The sequence below is a fragment of the Colobus angolensis genome, unplaced genomic scaffold (genome assembly GCF_000951035.1).
Source record: "Colobus angolensis palliatus isolate OR3802 unplaced genomic scaffold, Cang.pa_1.0 Scaffold40, whole genome shotgun sequence".
NCBI classification, from domain to species: Eukaryota; Metazoa; Chordata; class Mammalia; order Primates; family Cercopithecidae; genus Colobus; species Colobus angolensis.
In genome coordinates, this window is record NW_012117377.1 from 3530306 (window position 1) to 3545414 (window position 15109).

General features: G+C 36.1%; 1 protein-coding gene across 1 annotated transcript in view; it reads left to right on the forward strand.

The window, feature by feature from the left end:
* The window catches only part of WDR64 (WD repeat domain 64), a 170317-nt gene that overhangs the window by 31915 nt on the left and 123293 nt on the right, over positions 1 to 15109 (forward strand). The window contains exon 7 of the mRNA XM_011955769.1: positions 3503 to 3637. Within this exon, the coding sequence (XP_011811159.1) occupies positions 3503 to 3637 (135 nt within the window). The remainder of the gene's footprint in view (positions 1 to 3502; positions 3638 to 15109) is intronic.

A 15109-nucleotide genomic window follows, 5' to 3' on the forward strand; every position in this document is an offset into this window, starting at 1 on the left:
TGTTGCCCAGGCTGGAGGGCAGTGGTGCAGTCTCAGCTCACTGCAACCTCTGCCTCCCGGGTTCAAGCGATTCTCCTGCCTCAGCCTCCTCAGTAACTGATTACAGGTACACGCCACCACACCCGGCTAATTTTTGTATTTTTAGTAGCAACGGGGTTTCACCATATTGGTCAGGCTGGTCTCAAACTCCTGACCTCGTGATCTGCCCGCCTCGGCCTCCCAAAGTGCTGGGATTACAGGCTTGAGCCACCCACAGCATTATTTCTGATGGTAAATTATCTAGTGTCCAACAAAAGGGGAATGATTAATTTAGATGATTAATCATTTACATAAATAATTCAGATATCTAAATATATAATAAAAACATAAAAAATATATTTATATATAAAATACATTTTTTGTCTGACACCTAAAATACACTCAGATTTCAAGGATGTTCAGCAAATCATAGTATAACCATATGTCGTGTACCCATTTAATTGTTTTGAAAAATATTTAATAGTATGAAAAGGGTTTATGACATAATGTCAAGTAAAAATGATTTATCTTTCAACATATGAATTTGGGGGATAAAAAAATTTTAATTTAATTTTTATGTATATATGAATCCAGTCTTATAAATGTATATATGGGTACCTATTTCTACTTAGAAAAATATTGAGTATAAACAGACACTTCTCAAAAGAAGATATTTATGCAGCCAACAGACACATGCAAAAATGCTCATCATCACTCGCCATCAGAGAAATGCAAATCAAAATCACAGTGAGATACCATCTCACACCAGTTAGAATAGGAAAACAACAGGTGCTGGAGAGGATGTGGAGAAATAGAAACACTTTTACACTCCTGGTGGGACTGTAAACTAGTTCAACCATTGTGGAAAACAGTGTGGCGATTCCTCAAGGATCTAGAACTAGAAATACCATTTGACCCAGCCATCCCATTACTGGGTATATTTCCAAAGGATTATAAATCATGTTGCTATAAAGACACATGCACACACACGTATGTTTATTGTAGCACTATTCACAATAGCAAAGACTTGGAATCAACCCAAATGTCTATCAATAATAGACTGGATTAAGAAAATGTGGCACATATACACCATAGAATACTATGCAGCCATAAAAAAGGATGAGTTAGTGTCCTTTGTAGGGACATGGATGCAGCTGGAAACCATCATTCTCAGCAAACCAGTGCAAGAACAGAAAACCAAACACCGCATGTTCTCACTCATAGGTGGAATTGAACAATGAGATCACTTGGGCACAGGAAGGGGAACATCAGACACTGGGGCCTATTGTGGGGTGGGGGGAAGGGAGGAGGGATAGCATTAGGAGATATACCGAATGTAAATGACAAGTTAATGGGTGCAGCACACCAGCATGGCACATGTATACATATGTAACAAACCTGCACGTAGTGCACATGTACCCTAGAACATAAAGTATAATTTTAAAAAATTAATTAATTAATGAAAAAAAGAAAAATATTGAGTATAAATATCCAAAAGCTTAATAAATGATTTCTATAGGACTTCATAGAGGTGATTTTAAAAATTTTATTTGCTTTCTAAATTTTGTACAATGAGTATTTTTTCTTTATAAAGACATTAAAAAATGGATTATACTTTGTTATGTAACCAATACTTATCCCAGAGTTAGAATATGCAATTAAAAGCTCATTACAACTGATACTCCATGGAATTAAGACTAGTCCCATTGCTGGAACCCTAAGAATGATACAATAAAATTAACTGGCTCCATTTTCCATCCTTCACATATAAGCAGTATTACTTAGTCCCAACAGAGAATTAGACCTGATGGAGGGCTTCCCCAATATGTGACGTGCTGCTCTATATACTATGAAGCATTTCATTCTAGTTATGCTAGGCTCTTAGAATAGATGCTGAGACATGAATCTGCTTTTTATTAATATGTGTGCCACCTGTCAGAAAATTCCATGGCTCGTTTTTCAATCCCTGTTTTCATTAGATAGACATGTAAAAAATGAGGTTTAGAAATCTGACGAAGTTAAGGAATCTGAGTACAGTTAAATGAATGCTAATTCATGTTAGTTCTTGTGGTTATTATATTTATGTAGATGATTTAATCATGCAGATGATTCAAAGCATTCAAGACTGTGGTGTATATATAGGCTGAGTGTTGCCGCATTTTCTTACACCAAGAGACCTTCAAACCTCACCAGAATGAAAAGTATTAAGGCCAAAGAGATAATTAAATTCTGGTGTTATCATACAAGTTTTCCTGCAGCTGACATCCATACAATTCATTCTTGTTGAATGGGTGGATGTGGGGGTAGTAAACACTGATATGCAAACCATTATACAAATTGAAGAAAGAAGTAGCCAGCATCCAGAGTTCAAACATATCTGGCATGAGAACAGAAAGCTCCCTCTCCACTCGGTTTAATGTCATATTGCAGAACGTTCATGCCTTGAGCTATAAACATTTCTATTCCTCAACTAGAATTTAAGCAACTTGGTGACAATACTTTTTACGTTAATCATCTTTGTGTCCTTAGTACCTGGGATGCAACAGGTGTTCAATAAATTTGCATGAGGAGACAAGCCATTAAATAGGGGTAAATATAACACCATGAAGACAAGAATTTTGAGGCAGAGGTTTTGTCTGTAACCTTAAGCCTCACATTCAAATGTTTTGTGAACTGATTGGCCAACGCTCTGACAAGGAATATGATCACTATCCCCCACTCAGCTTCACCAGTGAACTGAGATTATACATTTCCCAGTACTTCAGTTTGAAAAGTATTAATGGAAAACATAAATACGTTTTCAAATGAATTGACTCAAATAAGATATAAAAGAATATGAAGCATACTGCTCCATTTGGATGATTAGAAATATTCTAGTAAAATAAAATTAATAGTGCCATTATTGAATTGGGATTCTTCTAGATTATTCTTTTAATTCTGAATTCACAGCTCACATTTTGATGAGTCTTTTAAAGTTACTTTTCCATTTTAAGTATGCTTGATTATAAATAAACAGTTAAAAGTGGGCCGGGTGCAATGGCTCACGCCTGTAATCCCAGTACTTTGGGAGGCTGAGGCAGGCAGATCACCTGAGGTCAGGAGTTTGAGACCAGCCTAGCTAACATCATGAAGTCCTGTCTCTACCAAAAATACAAATTTAGCCAGGCATGGTGGTGCACACCTGTAATCCCAGCTACTTGGAAGGCTGAGGCAAGAGAATTGCTTGAACCCAGGAGGTAGAGGTTGCAGTGAGCTGAGATCATACCACTGCATACTCCAGCCTATTGAGAGAGCAAGACTCCGTCTCTAAATAAAGAAATAAATAAAAATAAAAGGTGTTATAATGCATTGGGCTGTATTCTACATTCAGGTTTAGCACAATTCAGTTACAATTCAGTTAAAGTCAAAATAAATTGCTGAATAGAAACACATTATACATTTGTGTGTCTAACATAAATCCCCCCTGCCTTTTCTTAATCCCCAGTGTTAAAAGGAAGCTCCATAATGACTGGGTTATGAAAATTAGATATATTTCAGCCCTAAATTGTTTTGGATCCTGCTCCTTAGACAGTAATCATTCATTAGTTTTGGAATCCTTGAAGAGACTCGAGGATAATTTGTAAGTACAGTAATTTATATACATGAACAGTCTGTGAATTTCAAACTTTTTACAATGATAAAACCATGACAGCTTTGGAACTTTCAAACTGGCTTTAAGAAAAATCAGACATTAACTATTCCATTTGTTTGGGAAGGTTAATTAGATTTCTCAGGAAGAAACTGAAGCCACTTATGCAGATTTGAACATGATATGTGCTAATATCAACTGTGCTCATTTGTTGTTTATTTCTATCATCTACTGAAAGTAATCAATATGAGTGCACCTATAACATATTTCAAAATATAGTTCTGTTGGTAAAACTGTATAGTTTTAAAATCACTCTTACAGGTCGGTTGGCTAACCAAGAGCTTGTGAGTATGATCTGTAGACCAGTCATCATGTTTCATGTGTAACAGACAAGTTGGCATTCTCATAGAAAGGTTCATTTGAATATTGTCTTATTTCCAATCTGGTTAAATATGTGTTAATAACTAGAAAACAGTTACTGTATCTTAATTTGGGGTTTTAAAATTGCATTGAGATGTATGCTGCAACATGAATAAATCTCAAAAACATTAAGCTGAATAACAGAAGCTAGACAAAAAGACTGCATATTGTATGATTCCATTTATATGTAATATCCAAAAAAGGGGCACATTTATAGAGACAGAAAGTACATCAGTGGTTGCCTAGGACTGGTAGTAGAAGCAGGGATCCCAAATGGGCACAAAGGGACCTTCTGGGATGATGAAAATGTTCTAAACTTCTTGTGGCGACTGTTGATTGTTACACAATTCTCTAAATTTACTAAAAATTGAGTTGTACACTTAAAATGGGTGAATTTTATGATATGCAAATGTTATGGTACCTACTAGGGTATTACATACCCTAATAAAAGATGTCTCAGAAAAGTGCATTGAGACTCCTGGCTGCCTTCCAGTCTGGCATGTAAAGAGCTTGGAAGTTGCCATTCCATCCTAACAAGTAAAAATGTTTTTAGTAAAACTAAAAAAATGAATGATTTTTCTTAGATCCATCAGAGAAGTAAGGTCACAAGGCAGCTTTGTTGCCCCCATATTGGAGAGATAGGGGGCAAACGCTGAGAATCATAACTTACTGGAGCAGAAATTCACAGGCAGGAACCCCTTGAGTAACCAGTATAGGGCAGGAAAACCTAAACTGTAATGGACAAGTGCTCAGCATGGACAATTTTAGAGTTAAAAATTCCAGGGGTGCCCAGTCATAGGGGCCCCTGTGCTTTTGTGAGTTTTACTTCCAGGAGTTCAACAGATTCTTAAAGTATCAGTGAAAAATCCACTCTTGCTTCTGGCAGAGGGGAAAGAAAAGGAACCATTTGAAAATGTGCCAGAACATGTTGTTCTTTCCAAGGCCTGCCCTCAAGAGAAACTATGTTATCAGAGTCTAAGCTATTGGAACTTTGTCTGGGAATAACTCACAGACGGGAGGAAAATATCCACTCTAACTTCTGGTCACACCTAAGAGGGAGGGTGAGGAAGACTGAGAAGCACTTGTGAAATTCACAGTCCAGACACACAGGCTCATCAAAAGAATGAGACTTCCTCACAGTATTCACCTTTCCCCACAGCTTACCAACAGGTTACTAATGGTCTATTTACAGCAGTTCCCTTTACCCAGTAAATCATGTCCAGCTATCAAGAAAAAATTACAAGGCATACTAAAAGGCACAAAACAGACTGTCAGAGTGATCAAAAAAAACAAGACCCAACTATCTGCTGTCTATGAGAAACACACTTTAAATGTAAAGCCACATATAGGCTAAACATAGAAAGATACAGAAAGATATACCATACTAAAACGTATCAAAGGAAAGCAGAAGAAGCTATGCTAGTTTTATATAGAACAGATATCAGTGCAAGGAAAATTACCAGGGATAAAGAAAGGCATTACATAATGATAAAGGGGTCAATTCTTAAAGATGCCCTAACAATCCTTAATGTGTATGCACGTAACAACACAACATCAAAATTAATGAGGCAAAAACTAAAACTGCAAGAGACAGAGCGAGTTTCAGAATCAGATTCAGACATGGCAGGGAAGTTGGAATTATCAGAATGGGAATGTAAAACAACTATAATTAGCAGGCTAAGGGCTCAGATAAAGCAGGCAGCATACAAGAACAGACAGGCATTATAAATAGAGAGATGAAAATCCTAAAAGAATAAAAAATTCTAATCAAAAACACTGATAGAAATGAGTAATGCCTTTGATGGACTCATTAGTATACTGGACATAGCTGAGGAAATAATTTATAAAAGATTCAAAAACAGAAAGCAAAGAGGAAAACAACGGAAAAAAAAAAAAACCGTAGGCTATCCAAAAAACTGTGGACAACCGTGAAAAGTGTAACATGTGTGTGATGAGAACACCAGCAGAAGAAAGGGAGAAAGGAAGAAAAGGAACATTTGAAGTAATGACTAAGAATATCCACAAATTAAAATGAGACACCAAACCCCAGATCCAGCAATATCAGAAAACATCAAGAAGGATAAATGCCAAAAAATAACTATACCTAGGCATATCATATTCAAACAGCAGAAAAGTAAACGTAAAGAAAAAAACTGGCCGGGCGCAGTGGTTCACACCTGTAATCCCAGGACTTTGGGAGGACAAGGCGGGTGAATCACAAGGTCAGGAGTTAGAGAGCAGCCTGACCAAAATGGTAAAACCCCATCTCTACTAAAAATACAAAAATTAGCCGGGCATGGTGGCACGCACCTGTAACCCCAGCTACTCAGGAGGCTGAGGCAGGAGGCGGAGGTTGTAGTGAGCTGAGATCGCACCACTGCACTCCAGCCTGGGCGACGGAGACTGTCTCAAAAACAAACAAACAAACAAACAAAAAAACAAAACTTGAAACAAGCCAGAGGGGGAAAAACAAACAAACAACTTGTCATAGAAAAGCAAAGATATGAATTACTTGTGATTTTTCCGCAGAAATCATAAGCAAGAAGGGCAGAGTGAAATATTTAAAGTGTTAGAAGACCTACCAGCCTAGAATTCTGTATACTGTGAAATTATCCTTTAAAACTGAAGGAGAAATAAAACTTTCTCAGACAAACAGAAATTGAGGAAATATGCTGTCAGTAGACCTGCCTCTCAAGAAAGGTTAAAAGAAGTTCTTCAGAGAGAAAGAAAAGAAAAGCCGTAAGTCAGAAACTTACATCTATATAAAGAAAAGAACAGCATCAGAGGAAGAAAAAGTAAAGGTAAAATAAAAATTGTTATTTTTGTTATTCTTAACTTTTCTAACAGATATTTTGTTCAAATAATAATGACAATAATGTATTCCATTATATGCACAATATACACATGTATAAACATACATGTATGTATATGTGGTATATTTGCTATGTGTAAGCAAAATAAATGACAGCAATAATACAAATAATGGAAGGAATTAGGGTTTTTGTTTATTTTAATATACTTGTCCTGCCTGGGCAGTGCAGTGTTACTTGAAAGTGAACTTGGATTAGCTGTAAATGTATATTGCAAATGATAGGTCAATCACAAAAAATTGTTTTTAAAAATGTTTAACTGATATTCTAAGAAAATAGAGAAAATGAAATCATGTAACTTGTTTATTTTAAAACACAAAAGGCAAAAAAAGAGTAAAAGACAAAAATAGAAACAAAGAAAAGGAGCAATTAATAGAAAACAGTTACAAACATAGTAGATGTTAATCCAACTATGTCAATAATTACTTTAAAAGTCAATGGTCTAAATACACTAGTTAAGAGCAGAGATTGTCAGAGTGGTCACAAAACAAGACCCAACTCTATGTTGTCTATAAGAAACCCACTTTAAATATAATGACACATATAGATTAAAAGTACAGGGATAGGGTAAGATATACCATGCTAACACTTATCAAAAGAAAACAGGAGGCCGGGCGCGGTGGCTCATCGCCTGTAATCCCAGCACTTTGGTAGTCCAAGACAGGCGGATCATGAGGTCAGGAGATGGAGACCATCCTGGCTAACACGGTGTCTACTAAAAAATACAAAAAACTAGCCGGGCGAGGTGGCGGGCGCCTGTAGTCCCAGCTACTCAGGAGACTGAGGCAGGAGAATGGCGTAAACCCGGGAGGCGGAGCTTGCAGTGAGCTGAGATCCGGCCACTGCACTCCAGCCTGGGCAACAGACCAAGACTCCGTCTCAAAAAAAAAAAAAAAAAGAAGAAGAAGAAAACAAAACAGAAACACAATGCCATCTGCATTAGCGTTTGAGAATGAAATACTTAGGTATAAATCTAACAAAATATGCAAGATCCATATGAGGACAACCACAAAACTCCAATTAAAGAAATCAAGGAATTAAATGAAGAGACATTCCATGTTTATGAATAGGAAGACTCAATATTGTCAACATACCAGTTTTTCCCAGCTTGAGATACAGATTTAATGCTATCGCACCCAAAATTCAGCACATTATTTTGTGAATCTTGACAAGTTCATTTTAACATTTATATGGAAAAGCAAAAGGTCTCGAGTATTCAACACAACAATGAAGAGGAAGAAAAAAATCACAGGACTGACAAGCCAAGACATAAAGCTATAGTAATAAAGACAGTGCGGTACTGTAAAACAATGGAAAAAATAGATCAATAAAGCAGAAATAGACTCACATAAATATAGTCAACTGCTCTTTGACAAAGGAGCAAAGGGAATACAATGGAGCAAGATATTCTTTTTAACAAATGGTTCTGGAACAAAGAAATAATTGATAAGCTGTACTTCATTAAAATGGAAACCTTCTGCTCTGCAAAAGACACTGCCAAGAGAATGAGAAGACAAGACACAGACTGGAAGAAAGTATTTGCAAGAGGCATATCTAATAAAGGACTGTTATCCAAAATATCCAAAAAATTATTTCAACTTAATAATAAGTAAACAAACCACCACCCAATTGAAAAATAGACAAAAGATCTGAATAAATACTAAGATACACAGATGGGAAATAAGTGTAAGAAAGGATGCTAAACACTTTAAGTCATGAAGGAAATGTAAATTAAAATAAGGTACCAGTACATACATATTAGAGTTGACAAAATCCAGAACACTAACCGCACCAAATGCCGGTGGGGTGTAGAGCAAAAGGGACTCTCATTCACTGCTGATGGGAATGCAAAATGGTGCAGCGACTTTAGAATTCTGCTTGACAGCTTCTTAAGAAAAGGAAACATACCCTTACCACATGATCCAGCAGTCATACTATTTGGTATTTACCCAAAGAAGTTGAAAACTTATATTCACACAAAAATCTGTACATGGATGTTCATAGCAGCTTTATTCTTCATTGCCAAAACTTGGAGACAACAAAGAAATCTTCAGTAGCTGAATGGATAAACCGACTCTGGTAATCCAGATGATGGAATGTTAGTCAGTGCTAAAAGGAAATGAGCTTTCAAGCCATAAAAAGACATGGAAGACCCTTAAATGCATATTCCTAAGTTAAAGAAGCCAAGGTGAAAAGGCGACATCCCGTATGATTCCAACTATATGACATTCTGGAAAATGTAAAACTGTGGAGATAATAAAAAGATCAGTGGTTTCCTGGGCTTTGAGGGGAGGGAGGGAGCATAGCGATTTTTAGGGCACTGAAACTACTTTGTATGATACTGTGATGGGGGATAATGTCATTACACATTTATCAAAACCTATGGAGTGTACAACACCAATTGTGAACCCTCATGTAAACTATGGACTTTGGTTTATAATCATGTGTCCTTTATTATAACCAATGTACCACTGTTGTGTGGGACTGTGCATGTGTGGGGACAGGAAGATTTCTGTGCCTTCCCCTCAGTTCTGCTGTGAATCTAAAACTGTTCTGAAAAATAAAATCTATTTTAAAAATGTGCTGAGCTACAAACAAGAATCTGACTTGTTGCAACAACAACAGATTCAGATTTGGCTTTAATTATTCAGATTTGGCTTTAAGAATGAGCATAAACCTATCTAAAAAACAACTGGTTAAAACATACAACCCTTCTCTGGTGATTTGGTTCCATTCTTAAAATTTATTTTCAAAACCCTAATGATTTTTTCTAAATTTCAGCTTTTTAATCTAAAAAATGGGTGAGTCGAAATGAGATTGATTGTTAGTTACAGAACCTGGTTTCCTTCCCTACCTTTACACTTAAGAGTATAACTAAAAGTAGTACTAGGAAAAATGGTGAATAGCCTGTCCCCCTAACAAAATGCATGATGTCCTTTAGGTGCTCTTGAACTGTTTAAATGAAATTCACACACACAAAAAAAGTGACACAAAAAATAGCCTCTGCATATACAGAGCTAGAATTCCTTTAAATTCTGAGGTTTTAAATTTAAGCAATGAAATAACAGAATTAGAAATTTAATGGAAGAACAGACTATCACATCTCTAAGATGTGATTTTTTTTCTAAGACGTGATTTTCTTGAAAGTTGTAGACTTCATGAAAGATACTTTTTTTTTCACTCATTTAGAAAGGACGAAATGTTTATTTTGGTGTATAACATATTGCACTGAGAGACAAATTAAAAACCCTTCACAGCACATTAAAAACAATTTCATTTCTTGACACCAGATTGGATTCCAGAAATATCATTTATATGGCATAATTAATTGCATAGTTTCATTTAGTTTCTGTAATATAATTAACTGCTAGTGATTATACTCTTGCATTTTAAAGGAGTGCATTTCTGAAACATTTAATTAAGAAATAGATGCAAGTTTATATCCAATTTGATTGTATACTATGCTGGCAATTCATGATACATTCATAACCATAAAGGAACATTGTGAAAACATATGCAGATTAATATATCCTTGTAGTCCTACAGAAGACATATTCTACTTCAACATCCAGAGAAAACATGTTCATTTCCAAGTTACACAAATCTTGGAACATTTCCAGCACATTTACCAGGGTGATTACAGCGACTAATGTAGCAACCAGAAACTTATACAGGTCATATATAGCTTTTAGTCCAAAAATATATCTGTTATCCAACAACTATTTAGTAAGTCACTATGGGCTAAGGACTATGGACAATACAAATATATTTAAGCCATGACCCTTGCCTCTACATGCTTAAAATTTAAGTGGTAAGATAAAGAATACAGACATAAAGTCAGTGGTATGTTGGAGCCAGTTCACATTAGCTTATGAGAGTTGATTGTTAAAATTTCAGGAATTAGGCAAAGCCTGTTGTAAAACATTGTCATCTTGGGATGTCAAACCTAAGCCAAAAACAATCAATCAAACAGACAAACAATCACTGTCATCGTTCAAAATTGAATTATATAAGTTAGTGATTCAATTATATAAAGAATAAAGGCAGTAAATACTCAAAATACATCACTTCTTTTTTATTTATTACAATTTACCACTGTCTGTGTTCTTGAGGGTTTTTTTTAATATCCTCAGAAAATACTACACAGTACAATGGTGCACAACTCTATGTTTTTTCCTAACTCCATGTTTAGAGACGTCACATTGGTAATTTGGAAGCAGCCATGCTACCATATCTATAGCATGGAAAACAGCAAACTCTAAAAATCAATCGACCCACCCCGCTTTCCCTGGCTGCAGCTGAATATTACACATTTACCAGCACACCATTGCGTGGGATGATAATTATCAATGCAAAGCAGGATATGTCAAAGACCAGTTGAATGGTTTAGAATTATAGGCATAGTAGAAGTTAAGAAAACAGAGTGATAAATGATAGTCCTCAGCAAGCCTAAAGAGATAAGAACAAGAAATCTTATTTAGAGGACTATAAAAATAAACTTGGCAGTGATTTCATTAACAAGAAATGTTATAGCAGCCACAGTAAACATACCAACTCTGCATTTGGAGGGATGAAGTGGCTTATTTCTACTTTCTTAAAGAGTATCTTTACACTGGCGCATTTAATTGCCTATTGCCAGTGCTAAGATTATAAAATAGAAATCAAGGCATTAGTCTGAGACCAGGCATAGTGGCTCAGCCTGTAATCCCAGCACTTCAGGAGGCCAAGGTGGGAGAATCACTTGAGCCCAGGAGTTCAAGACCAATCTGGGCAACATAGGGAGATCCTGTCGCTACAAATAATTTAAAAATTATCCAGATGTGGTGGCATGCGCCTGTGGTCCCAGCTACTTGGGAGGCTGAGATGGGAGGATCGCTTTAGCCTGGGAGGCAAGGGTTGCAATGAGCTGTGATTGCACCACTGCACTCCAGCCTGGGCGACGGAGACTGTCTCAAAAACAAACAAACAAAAAAACAAAACTTGAAACAAGCCAGAGGGGGAAAAACAAACAAACAACTTGTCATAGAAAAGCAAAGATATGAATTACTTGTGATTTTTCCGCAGAAATCATAAGCAAGAAGGGCAGAGTGAAATATTTAAAGTGTTAGAAGACCTACCAGCCTAGAATTCTGTATACTGTGAAATTATCCTTTAAAACTGAAGGAGAAATAAAACTTTCTCAGACAAACAGAAATTGAGGAAATATGCTGTCAGTAGACCTGCCTCTCAAGAAAGGTTAAAAGAAGTTCTTCAGAGAGAAAGAAAAGAAAAGCCGTAAGTCAGAAACTTACATCTATATAAAGAAAAGAACAGCATCAGAGGAAGAAAAAGTAAAGGTAAAATAAAAATTGTTATTTTTGTTATTCTTAACTTTTCTAACAGATATTTTGTTCAAATAATAATGACAATAATGTATTCCATTATATGCACAATATACACATGTATAAACATACATGTATGTATATGTGGTATATTTGCTATGCGTAAGCAAAATAAATGACAGCAATAATACAAATAATGGAAGGAATTAGGGTTTTTGTTTATTTTAATATACTTGTCCTGCCTGGGCAGTGCAGTGTTACTTGAAAGTGAACTTGGATTAGCTGTAAATGTATATTGCAAATGATAGGTCAATCACAAAAAATTGTTTTTAAAAATGTTTAACTGATATTCTAAGAAAATAGAGAAAATGAAATCATGTAACTTGTTTATTTTAAAACACAAAAGGCAAAAAAAGAGTAAAAGACAAAAATAGAAACAAAGAAAAGGAGCAATTAATAGAAAACAGTTACAAACATAGTAGATGTTAATCCAACTATGTCAATAATTACTTTAAAAGTCAATGGTCTAAATACACTAGTTAAGAGCAGAGATTGTCAGAGTGGTCACAAAACAAGACCCAACTCTATGTTGTCTATAAGAAACCCACTTTAAATATAATGACACATATAGATTAAAAGTACAGGGATAGGGTAAGATATACCATGCTAACACTTATCAAAAGAAAACAGGAGTTACTATGCTAATTTTAGACAGAACAGACATCGGTGCAAGGAAAGTTATCAGGGATAAAGAGGGACATTATATAAAGACAAAGGATCCAATTTCTTCAAGAAGCCATAACAATCCTTAATGTGTATGCTACCTAACAACAAAGCATCAAAATTAATGAGACAAAAACTTAGAAAACTGCAAGGAGGAATACATAAATCCACGTTGTAGTTAGAGACTCCAACACCCCTCTATCAGACCCAGCAAGGAGAAAATCAGTTAAGGACAGTTGAACTCAGCAGCACTATCAGTCAACTGGATATAACTAACATCTGTAGGCTACTTTATCCAAAAGCAGCAGAATACACATTATTCTCAAGCTCATATAAAATATTCTCCAGGATAGATCGCATTCTTGGCCATAAAACACACCTTAACAAATGTAAGAGAATAGAAATCACACAATATATGTTCTCAGACCACAAAGACATTAAACTAGAAATCAGTAACAGAAAGATAACTGGAAAATCCCAATAGGTGTGAAGATTAAACAACACACTTCTAAGTAACATGTGGGTCAAGGAAGAAACTTCAAGAGAAATTAAAACCTGTTTTACAGTCTTTTTCAGAGGATGGAAACAGAGGTAATACTTTCTAACTCTATTTTGTTAGTTATTATTATTACTGTTTAGAGACAGGGCCTCACTCTGTTGCCCAGGCTGGAGTGTGATCATGAGACCCTAGAGACAAAATCAAGTGACCCTAGAGACAAAGTGACCCTAGAGATCAAGTGACCCTAGAGACAAAAACTGATAACTGATAAACTGCCCTAGTTTCCCAACTAGCCAGTATTGTAGCCACATGTCACCATGCTCAGCTAAATGAGATCTTACCATGTTATGCATGCTGGTCTCAAACTCCTGGCTTCAAGAGATCCTTTCACCTCAGCCTCCAAGGTATGGAATTACAGGAGGGAGCCACCATGCCTGGCCTATTATTATTATTATTATTTTAGAGATAGAGTCTTGCTATGTTGCTCAGGCTGGTGTCAAACTCCTGACTTCAAGTGATCTTCCCACCTCAGCCTTCTGAGTAGCTGGGACTATAGGAATGAGCCACCATGCTCAGCCTAACTCACACTATGAGTCCAATGTCACCCCAATACCAAAATCAGACAAAGTCATTACAAGAAATAGCTACAGACCAATATCTCTCATTGACATAAATGCAAAAATCATTAGTGAAATGTTAGTAAATCAAATCCAATAGGGTGTAAAAAGAATTATGCACCATGACTGATATGAACTAAATGTTTGTGGACCCCTCAAATTTATATTTCCTACCCCTCGAAAATTATGGTATTAGAGGTGAGGCCCTTGGGAGACAATTTAGGTCATGAAGGTAGACCTTTCAGAAATAGAATTAATGCCTTTGTAAAAGAGACCGCAAAGAGTTCTCTAGTTCTTTTTCTGCCATGTGAGGCTACCACAAGGAAACAGTCATTTGCAATGTAAAAGATAGCCCTTGACAGACCCTGACCATGTTGGCACCTTAGTCTCAAGTCTTCAGAACTGAGAAAAAAAAGTTTATTGTTTAAGCCAGATAGTCTATGATACTTTGTTACAGCAGCATGAACTGACTAAAACTATGACCAAGTGGGATTTATTCCAAGAATGTGAAGCTGGATCAACATTCAAAAATCAATTAATCTAATTCATCGCATAAACAAGCTAAAGAAGTAAAATCACATAGTCGTATCAATAGATGCAGACACAGCATTTGACAAAATCCAATGACACTTATATAAAAAGACTTAGCAAAGTAGGAATAGAGGGAACATCATCAACTTGTAAAAACATCTACAAAAAACCTCCAATTAACATCATCTACAGTACTGGACAAACAGTTTTCCCACTAAGATCAGGTATAGCATGTTTGTGGAATACAAGGTTATTGTATAAAAGTCAGTAACTTTCCTATATCCTAACAATTAACAAGTGGCATTTTAAATTAAAAACATAGGCCAGGCACAGTGGCTCATGCCTGTAATCCCAGCACTTTGGAAGGCCAAGGTGGGCAGATCACCTGTGGTCAGGAGTTCAAGACCAGCCTGGCCAACATGGTGAAACCCTGTCTCTACAAAAATACAGAAATCAGCCAGGCATTATGGTGCATGCCTGTG